The sequence below is a fragment of the Aquarana catesbeiana genome, linkage group LG03 (genome assembly GCF_042186555.1).
Source record: "Aquarana catesbeiana isolate 2022-GZ linkage group LG03, ASM4218655v1, whole genome shotgun sequence".
NCBI classification, from domain to species: domain Eukaryota; kingdom Metazoa; phylum Chordata; class Amphibia; order Anura; family Ranidae; genus Aquarana; species Aquarana catesbeiana.
In genome coordinates, this window is record NC_133326.1 from 60,768,507 (window position 1) to 60,779,570 (window position 11,064).

General features: G+C 45.4%; 1 protein-coding gene across 1 annotated transcript in view; it reads right to left on the bottom strand.

The window, feature by feature from the left end:
• The window catches only part of SLC27A2 (solute carrier family 27 member 2), a 79,714-nt gene extending 69,867 nt beyond the window's left edge, over nt 1–9,847 (bottom strand). Inside the window, exon 1 of the mRNA XM_073618596.1 lies at nt 9,225–9,847. Coding sequence (XP_073474697.1) covers nt 9,225–9,702 — 478 coding nt within the window. The 5' untranslated portion in view covers nt 9,703–9,847. The remainder of the gene's footprint in view (nt 1–9,224) is intronic.
• Between the last annotated feature and the right edge of the window lie 1,217 nt (nt 9,848–11,064).

Genomic DNA, 11,064 nt, shown 5'->3' on the forward strand with positions numbered 1-11,064 from the left:
CTTAAGCCCAGGTTCACACTGCTGCGGGATTGAAATCGTGCGAGTTTGGCTGAGCTTGCACGGTGTCATTCCTGCATGTCAGTCCGACGATTTCAGAGACATCTGTGCGGTTTCCTGCACAAATGTCTATTGAAATCGCCAACAGTAGTACAGAAACTACTTTTGATAATCTGTGCGGCGCCGCATAGTCAGCGTCGCACTGATTCGGACGGTTCCATTGCGGGCAATAGCTGCCAATTAGGCATGCGATTTGACATGTCAAATCGCATCAATGTGAACCAGGGCTAAAAGTTAGTTTTGGTGAGACTTGTCATTGACATTCATTCACATTTTTTTCATGTCTAGAGAGTAATTGGTTGGCAGGTCTGATGAAGGAGTTTACCATGAAGGCAGAACAGCTGGTACTACTGATTGACTTGTTCAAGCCTGGCTGTTTTGTCTGAGGTCTGGCCTGACTTGCCGGATTATGTTCTGACCATTGTAATGCCCGTACACACAATCGGACTATCCGACAACAAAATCCATGGATTTTTTCCGAAGGATGTTGGCTCAAACTTGCCTTGCATACACACGGTCACACAAATTTTTCGGAAATTCCGAACGTCAAGAGCGCGGTGACGTTCAACACATACGATGAGCCACGAAAAATGAAGTTCAGTAGCCAGTGTGGCTCTTCTGCTTGATTCCAAGCATGTGTGGAACTTGCGTTGGAATTGTGAACACACGATCGGAATTTCCGACAACGGATTTTGTTGTTGGAAAATTTGAGATCCAGATCAGAAATTTTGTGTGATGGAAATTTCGATAGAAAATGTGCAATGGAGCCTACACATGGTCAGTATTACCGACAACAAGTTCCCATCGAACATTTTCTGTTGGAAAATCCGACCGTGTGAACAGGGCATTAGTATTATGTAGGGCAGTGTACAGAGGTCAGTAGTATGTAGGGCAGTGTACAGAAGTCATTTGTATGTAGGGCAGTGTACAGAGGTCATTAGAATGTAGGACAGTGTACAGAGGTCATTAGAATGTAGGGCAGTGTATAGAGGTTATTTGTATGTAGGGCAGTGTACAGAGGTCAGTAGTATGTAGGACAGTGTACAGAGGTCATTAGAATGTAGGACAGTGTACAGAGGTCATTAGAATGTAGGGCAGTGTATAGAGGTTATTTGTATGTAGGGCAGTGTACAGAGGTCAGTAGTATGTAGGACAGTGTACAGAGGTCATTAGAATGTAGGACAGTGTACAGAGGTCAGTAGTATGTAGGACAGTGTACAGAGGTCATTTGTATGTAGGGAAGTGTACAGGGGTCACTAGTATGTAAGACAGTGTACAGAGATCACTAGTATATAGAGCAGTGTACAGAGGTCACTAGCATGTAGGGCAGTGTACAGAGATCACTAGTATATAGGGCAGTGTACAGAGATCACTAGTATATAGAGCAGTGTACAGAGGTCACTAGTATATAGGGCAGTGTACAGAGATCACTAGTATATAGAAAGTGTACAGAGATCACTAGTATATAGAGCAGTGTACAGAGATCACTAGTATATAGGGCAGTGTACAGAGATCACTAGTATATAGGGCAGTGTACAGGGGTCACTAGTATGTAGGGCAGTGTACAGAGATCACTAGTATATAGGGCAGTGTACAGAGATCACTAGTATATAGGGCAGTGTACAGAGGTCACTAGTATGTAGGGCAGTGTACAGAGATCACTAGTATATAGGGCAGTGTACAGAGATCACTAGTATATAGGGCAGTGTACAGAGGTCACTAGTATGTAGGGCAGTGTACAGGGGTCACCAGTATGTAAAGCAGTGTACAGAGATCACTAGTGTATAGGGCAGTGTACAGAGATCACTAGTATATAGGGCAGTGTACAGAGATCACTAGTATATAGGGCAGTGTACAGAGGTCACTAGTATGTAGGGCAGTGTACAGGGGTCACCAGTATGTAGGGCAGTGTACAGAGGTCACTAGTATGTAGAGCAGTGTACAGGGATCAGCAGGGCAGTGTACATAGGTCAGTAGTTTGTAGGGCAGAGTACAAGGATCAGTAGTTTGTAGGACAGTGTACAGAGGTCTGTAGATTATAGGGCAATTTACAGGGATCAGTAGTATAGGGTAGTGGGCAGAGGTCCACACTTTGTAGGTCAAAGTATAAAGGTCAGTATTTTGTAGGGCCGTGTCAAGGGGTCTTTCGTTTAAAGGGCAGTACACAAAGGTCAGTTGTTTGTAGGGCAGAATACAGGTGTCAGTAGATTATAGTGCAGAGTACAGGGGACACCAGTGAAATTTATTGGTGGTCAACAGGGCAAAACACAGGGGGTCAGCAGGGCAGAGTACAAGGGGTCAGGGCAGAGCACAGGAGGGATGCAGGGCAGAGCACAGGAGGGATGCAGGGCAGAGTACAAGGGGTCAGGGCAGAGCACAGGAGGGATGCAGGGCAGAGCACAGGAGGGATGCAGGGACAGAGTACAAGGGGTCAGGGCAGAGCACAGGGGGTCAGCAGGGCAGAGTACAAGGGGTCAGGGCAGAGCACAGGAGGGATGCAGGGCAGAGTACAAGGGGTCAGGGCAGAGCACAGGGGGTCAGCAGGGCAGAGTACAAGGGGTCAGGGCAGAGCACAGGAGGGATGCAGGGCAGAGTACAAGGGGTCAGGGCAGAGCACAGGGGGTCAGCAGGGCAGAGTACAAGGGGTCAGGGCAGAGCACAGGGGGTCAGCAGGGCAGAGCACAGGAGGGATGCAGGGCAGAGTACAAGTGGTCAGGGCAGAGCACAGAGGTCTCAAGGCCAGAGCACAGAGGTTAGTAGAGCAGAGTATAGGGGTAAGCAGGACAGAGCACAGGAATCAGCAGGGCAGAGTACAGGGATCCACATACAAGCAACTTGGATGGAGAGAATAGGAGGGCCAGCAGAGATCAGCACAGGACACCTAAATATGCTGCTTCCTTGAGTTGCTTTTTGCATATGGAGATGGAGCATTTCTGATTGGCTAGGGGTTAACATGATCAAACCATCATCACCTCTTGTGATCAATGGCTAGAGCACAATGAATGGGTTGCCAGCCCCTATTCTAGAGAGAAAGAGCAGGGAGATGACACCAGCAGTGTTCTAGCTGCAGGACACAGCTCGGATCCATAGGACACTAGGACTGGTAAACCTCCGAGACAGCTCTGCGGAATCTTGGGAGTTATGTGTAAGATAGGGGCCTTAGATTATAAGCTCCTTGAGGGCAGCAAGTGATGTGAATGTACAATATGTAAATTGCTGCGTAAATTGTTGGCGTAATATAAGTATTATAATAATGTTTTCAGAGCAAATGTCTATTTTGCAAATTCTCTTGAAGCTGTGTATTTGAAGAGAAAACAGGTTAGTGTAAAAAGTACTGTTCTAGAGGTAGCATAAACAGGTGCTGAAACACTGCCTCCTTCAACTTCTAGGCCAGTTCTCTACAGTCCATTGAATCCCATGAGCCGTGTTCCTCGTGGGCCTTTAATTCCTACCAAATAGACTGGTTTGCAATTCAGTAAGCAGGTGGGCCTCATCTGAAAGTGCCCGATAAAAAAATGATGTTGCCCATGGCTTATATTGTTACCACCTGGCCAGTCCTTTACCAGCCAGACCAGTAAAAATTGGGGTTGTTACCAGTCTTATTAATAAAAAAGATATCATAAGGCTGTTAGTGACCACTTTAATAGTAACCAATCAGATGTGCTCTTTTGTGCAAAATCAAACTAGGTGCTATAAGCTATACAAACAGGTGTTTCTGGCATCAGTGCTGTCCTACTGAACCCATCTGAACTACAAGCTCTTTAAGTGCCTACTCACTGGGGTACTGGAAGTATTCATATCTACATATGTGGCCTATGGAAGCGCCAGTTACTAGGGTCACTGTAAAGCTGGCCACACATGTTGTAGGGCCAAAGGAAATGATCCTCACTTGGCAAATGCAGCATGATTTACTTACCAACACACATGGACGCTTACCAACACCTGTGTACTGAGGATTAAAGTCTCTGAAACTTTTGGGCACCTGGTGAGCCACATGTGCCATGTACAACCACCAATACAAGTGAATGGCTGTACACAGCTGCATATGCGCCTATGGCACTTTAGCCAGGACACATCACTTTTGCGTTTGGGGAGAAGCACTGTACTTGCATGTGCTGGTAAATACTGATGCAGAACCCATCAATATTCACAGGGATTTTACACCTTTGCACATAGGAGGTGGTAAGCACCCATTTGCAGGAGGACTAAGATTCCTCTGTGATCATTTACAATTCACTGTAGGTGTATTGGACCTGCAGATGACCTGCTTTGCTTTCCTATAGACTTGTATGTTGAAAGAAGCAGTTCTGAAAGAAAGGCCCATTGACTCAGGCCCCTACAATGTGATTGTACAAGCTCTGTACAACCTTGGATTTAAAACTGATAATTACCAGCAGCTATACTAGGGGAGATTATTGAGCATGTTACTCTCATAATACTCTGCTTATCTAGTACTAATCAGGCTGCCCCACATTAAGCAAGCGTTTTTTGGGGACCAGTGACATATTTACAGTGATCAGAGCTAAAAATAGAAACTGATCATTGTATAAATGACAATGTCAGGGAAGGGGTTAACACTAGGGGGCAATCAAGCGGTTAAATGTTCCCTGGGAGGTGTTTCTGGGGACGTCCGTACGCGTATGCATGTTTACGCTCAGAGCTGCATACTCTCAAGTACTGTGGTATCCTGTAATTTGCCGCTTCAGCCCCGGAAGATTTTACCCCCTTCCTGACCAGAGCACTTTTTGCAATTTGGCAGTGCGTCTCTTTAACTGACAATTGCGCGGTTGTGCGACATTGCACCCAAACAAAATTTACGTCCTTTTCTTCCCATAAATAGAGCTTTCTTTTGGTGGTATTTAAACACCTCTGCGGTTTTTATTTTTTGCGCTATAAACAAAAAAAGAGTGACAATTTTGAAAATAAAGCAACATTTTTTACTTTTTGCTATAATAAATATGCCCCCAAAAATATATAAAAAAACTAAATTTTTTTCCTCAGTTTAAGCCGATATGTATTTTTCTACATATTTTTGTTAAAAAAACGCAATAAGCGTATATTGATTGGTTTGCGCAAAAGTTATAGCGTCTACAAAATAGGGGATAGTTTTATGGCATTTTTATTATTTTTTTTTTTATTAGTAATGGCGGCGATCTGCGATTTTTATCGTGACTGGGACATTATGGCGGACACATCGGACACTTTTGACACTATTTTGGGACCATTTTATTTATACAGCGATCAGTGCTATAAAAATGCACTGATTACTGTGTAAATTACACTGGCAGGGAAGGGGTTAAACAGTAGGGGGCGATCAGGGGGTTAAGTGTGTCCTAGGGAGTGATTCTAACTGTGGGGGGGATGGGCTTCCACTCACATGACAGCGATTACTGCTCCCGATGACAGGGAGCAGTGATCTCTGTCATGTCACAAGGCAGAACGGGGAAATGCCTTGTTTACATAGGCATCTCCCTGTTCAGCGGCTCTGTGACACGATCACTGGGACAACGGCGGACTTCGAGTCCGTGGGTCTCACAGGCATGGTCATGCTGTATGCAGCGGGCATGCTCCCGCTAGCCCCGCCAATTAAAGAGGATGTACAGGTACGCCTATTTTTCCACCGCTGCCATTGTGCCGTCGTATATCGGCGTGCAGCGGTCAGCAAGTGGTTAATCTGTACAGGTAGATGTACACAACACCTTACCTTATAGCCCCCCCCCCATACGCCCATGTATGAGCCCTAGTTATTTTTAAATCACACATTAGAAATACATATGGTGACAATAGTAGAACACAGTTAAAGTGGTTGTAAATCCTGTATAACCACTTTTACCTACAGGTAAGCCTATAATAAGGCTTACCTGTAGTTACTGTGAATTTCTAATAAACTTGCACAGTTTAGGAGATATTCACTGTATCCACATGTGCTCGCTCGTGCCGTTTGTTCAGCTGCTGTGCCGTTACGGTGCCGTTACCGTGACGTCATTGCAGCTGACCAATCACATTGCCGGAGCCCACGAACCCGGTAATAACTCCGGGACGACATGTCGCCGGTCACAGCGGCGGTGTACTGGGACCACTGCAACAGCATCATTCTAAGGTATTTCATAATGAGCTAGTATGCAAAGGCTCATTATGCCTTTGTCTTGCAGGTTTTTTTTTTTTTTTTAATCTGGGTTTACAACCACTTTAAAGTGTTTGTAAAGGTCATTTTTCTTGTAAATAACAAACTTGCGGGCTTGACCCTGGGTTGTGTGCGTCTATTGACATACACGGAGTGGATCAGCCCTGCCACCACTCTCTGCTTACAGGATTTGATTGACATTAGTGGTAACCAATGGCTCCTGCTGCTGTCTCTGTGAGCGGGGAGACAGCCACTACATACGGGCACAGTGCTGGATCGAGATTGGGCTTTGGTAAGTGTACAGGGGAGTAAGGGAGCAAATATAGGGATATTTTTAACCTTAAGGCCTAATGTACACAGGACGCTGAGGCAACCTCTTTTGAACAATTTTTTTGACAGCTTGAAACCGGCGTTTTAAAATGCCCATTTAGCCACGTTTGCATGTCGCGTGTAGTCGCGTTTAGCTGCGTTCGCATCTAGGAGCATTTATTTTGGATAACATCATAAGACCCTCCCAAAGCACATAAAACAGTATTATTTTAACTATTTCAGCAATTCTGTGAGACCAGAGTGAGTAGCAGCAGCTGAGAGAGCAGTGTACTTGTATCTACCTCAATTTCAGTGCTTTTACTATGGATCCCATAATGAGCATATGTGAGGAAATGCTCCTGACGTTGAGGTTGATGAGGCTGGAAAGACGTCGGAAATTGCGTGCGAGGACTAGAGTTCGTCGCTACTGGACTCATCCATCGATTGTGCAGCGTGTGTCTGTAGGATATTTTTCCTACATGTATGTACAGCTAGTGGTGTATTGGATTGGATCATAGGCTCATTAGGGATATAGAAATCATCTATGAAGCTTTACAAGCAATTACAAGTTTTTAATTTTTTTTTTTTAGTGGTTTTTCATCATTTGCTATCATTTGTAAGTTTTGTAATGTAAAAAAAATAGTGCACCTTTAAAAAACGCTTCTAAACGAAATCGCGGCTAAACATGGTACCACATTTAGACGCATTTGGCATCTGAAATGTCGGAAACTTCAGCGTCTGAACTCATTTTTTTGCCTTAAAAAAAGCCTCTAGACGCAACTGCCTAAAAACGACATTAAACGAACCTGTGTACATGTACACATAAGATAACATTGGATGAGTTCAGGGGCAGCTGAAAAAAGCATCCAACTGCCTCTGAACGTCCGTTTATCAGCAGCAGTGTACATGAGGCCTAATACAGAGAATGCATCAAGGTAAAAAATGTCCAGGCTTCAGAACTACTTTAAGTTGTCATTATAATTACAGTAACAAAACGCTGAAGACAAAACTTTACACTAGCTGTGACCTTCAGAGGGCCAGGTGCATGTGCCATTTAGTTCCTGTTTTGTTTAGCCTGTCAGTGACTTCATGCTTATCTTCCAAGGGCCAGTTCATACCAGAATGCGGTGTGGGAAACCTGTGTTCCATGCATGTTTCCTACACCACGTTCAAAATGCATAGGGTGTGCAATCTGCTGCAGGTGTCAATGTAATCCTAACACCCCAAACACAGTGCGTTTGCCTGCACTGGATTGCATGGTACCAAGGTGTCATGCGATCCAGTGCAGTGTGGTTTTAAAAGTAGTGCTTGCACTATTTTTAGTACAATCCAGTGCAATTTCAGCCCTAATGTGATTTCCCATCGCACTGAATCGCACAGGACTGCAGAGCGCAATTCTGTGCAATTTTGGTGTGAACAGGCACTTACTGTGATTGTCAGTTAGCAATATACATACAACGAATGGCAAGACGCATGTAAGATGGATGGCCTATGTCACATTGCCAGTTAGCGGTACACACGCATTCAGTGGCCACATGCAGGGTACTGGGGTATGTCACATTGTCAGTTAGCAGTATACACACATTTGGTGACTGGATCCCACATGTAGGGCAACAGCCCATGTCACATTGCCAGTCAGCAGCACACACACATCCAATGACCAGATCCCATATGTAGGGCACTGGCCCATGTCACACTGTCAGTTGTCAGTGGATGCATCCCTCATGTAGGGCACTGGTCGTATCACATTGTCAGTTGTCAGCTGATACATCCCTTATGTAGGGCACTGGTCCGTGTCACTGTCAGTGGCTACATCCTTTATGTAGGGCACTGACCCTTGTCACACTGTCAGTTGTCAGTGGATGCATCCCTCATGTAAGGCACTGGTCCATGTCACACTGTCAGTTGGTACACAGATCCAATGACCGGAACCCACTTGTAGGGCACTTACCCATGTCACATTGTCAGTTGGTAGTGGATGTCATGCATCCCTTATGTTGGGCACTGACCCATGTCACATTGTCAGTTGTCAGTGGATTCATCCTTTATGTAGGGCACTGACCCATGTCACATTGTCAGTTGTCAGTGGATGCATCCCTTATGTAGGGCACTGACCCATGTCACATTGTCAGTTGTCAGTGGATTCATCCTTTATGTAGGGCACTTACCCATGTCACATTGTCAGTTGTCAGTGGATGCATCCCTTATGTAGGGCACTGACCCATGTCACATTGTCAGTTGTCAGTGGATTCATCCTTTATGTAGGGCACTTACTCATGTCACATTGTCAGTTGTCAGTGGATGCATGCCTTGTGTAGGGCACTGACCCATGTCACATTGTCAGTTGTCAGTGGATGCATCCCTTATGTAGGGCACTGACCCATGTCACATTGTCAGTGGTTGCATCCCTTGTGTAGAGCATTTACCCATGTCACATTGTCAGTTGTCAGTGGATGCATCCTTTAAGTAGGGCACTGACCCATTTCACATGGTCAGTTGTCAGTGGATGCATCCTTTAAGTAGGGCACTGACCCATGTCACATGGTCAGTTGTCAGTGGATGTCATGCATCCCTTATGTAGGGCACTGACCCATGCCACAGTGTCAGTTGTCAGTGGATGCATCCCTTAAGGGCACTGACCCATGTCACACTGTCAGTCAGTACACATATCCAATGAACGGAACCCACTTGTAGGGCACTGTCCCATGTCACATGACAATAGAGCTGTACTCACCTGGCTCTACGAGGATGATCTTTGCCCCGCTGCATCTGTAGCAGTGCAGAAATGACTTGGCTCTGATGTTGTTATTGAGGCAGGCTATTGAGCAGCCCAGTTTGGCCACCCCAAGCCATATCCAGATATAAGCGGGGGCATTGCTCATGAATAGGGCCACACAGTCCCCTGACTTAACCCCAGCATGTTTGCGCAAGGCTCTGGCCGTCTGGTTGCTGAGTTTGTCTATTTCGGAGTAGGTGTACACTTCATCCTGGTAGAGGATAAATGGTTTGTCAGGACTTGTCTCCACCTTCTCCAGGAATAGGTCCACAATGGTGTAGGCTGGGGTCTTGTTGGAACGCTTCCTGGTCCTGATACCAAAGCGAGCGACAGTGATGAAATTGGCAATGTCCTGGAAGATGTATGGAAAGATGAAGCTGATGAGGAGAGGCAGCAGCAGCAGCCCAGGGAGGGCGGTGAAGAACACAGTGATCATGAGGGGGGCCGAGAGATGGAGCTTAGGAGAAATTAGCCTTTGCACTTGCTCTGCCTGCCTTTGTGTGCACTATTAACCATATCTGAGAGCATAGCTGACAGCAGTACAAACTCTTCAGGGAGGAGGAGGGGGGACAGGACTCAGTGACAGGTATACGGTGACATCCTCCTGGATCTCCTCCCACTTCTCACACAGCAATAGGTAATGTTCAACCCACCTGTACCTGTATACACCTTATATACAATGAGTATGACAGTCCACCTGTATGCACATTACACCGAGCATGACAATCTACCTGTGCACATTATACCAAGTACAACAACCCGCCTGAACACACATTACACACAGGAGCTGTGACACCCAGTATTATAAGCCAAATGTATGCATATTACACTGAGTATGACAATCCACCTGTATTCACATTACACACAGGAGGTGTGACACCGAGTCCAAAAATCCACCAGTATGTACATTACACTGAGAATGACAATCCACCTGTACACACCTTATACACAGTAGCTATGACACTGCGTACGACAATCAGTATGCACATTACACATAGGAGCTGTGACACAGCACACAATACATCTGTACACACATTATACAAAGTATGACAATCTATTTGTACACACATTACTCTGAGCGTGACATTCCACCTGTACGCACATTACACAGAGTATGACAATTCACCTGTACGCACATTACACAGAGTATGACAATTCACCTGTACGCACATTACACAGAGTATGACAATTCACCTGTACGCACATTACACAGAGTATGACAATTCACCTGTACGCACATTACACAGAGTATGACAATTCACCTGTACGCACATTACACAGAGTATGACAATTCACCTGTACGCACATTACACAGAGTATGACAATTCACCTGTACGCACATTACACAGAGTATGACAATTCACCTGTACGCACATTACACAGAGTATGACAATCCAGCTGTACACACATTACACAGAGTATGACAATCCAGCTGTACGCACATTACACAGAGTATGACAATTCAGCTGTACGCACATTACACCCAAAAAAGACAAAATGGAAGGCGCGCACACCTAGTGCATTACCAATAACAATTTATTTAATAAAAATCCATAAAAAGTGGGTACTCACAAAGCACAAATCTCAATTGAGCCATAACATACAGTGTGCAGACATGTGCAGGAACACAACATGGGGTAAAGCTGACGCATATCAGGGGCGCACCCCCTTCCTCAGAGCTAGGCTAAACTAGCTAAAGTGGGTGCACCCCCAAAACGCGTCATCTTTACCACGTGTTGTGTTCCTGCGCATGTCTACACACTGTGCGTGTTTTAATGGCTCAATTGAGATTTGTGCT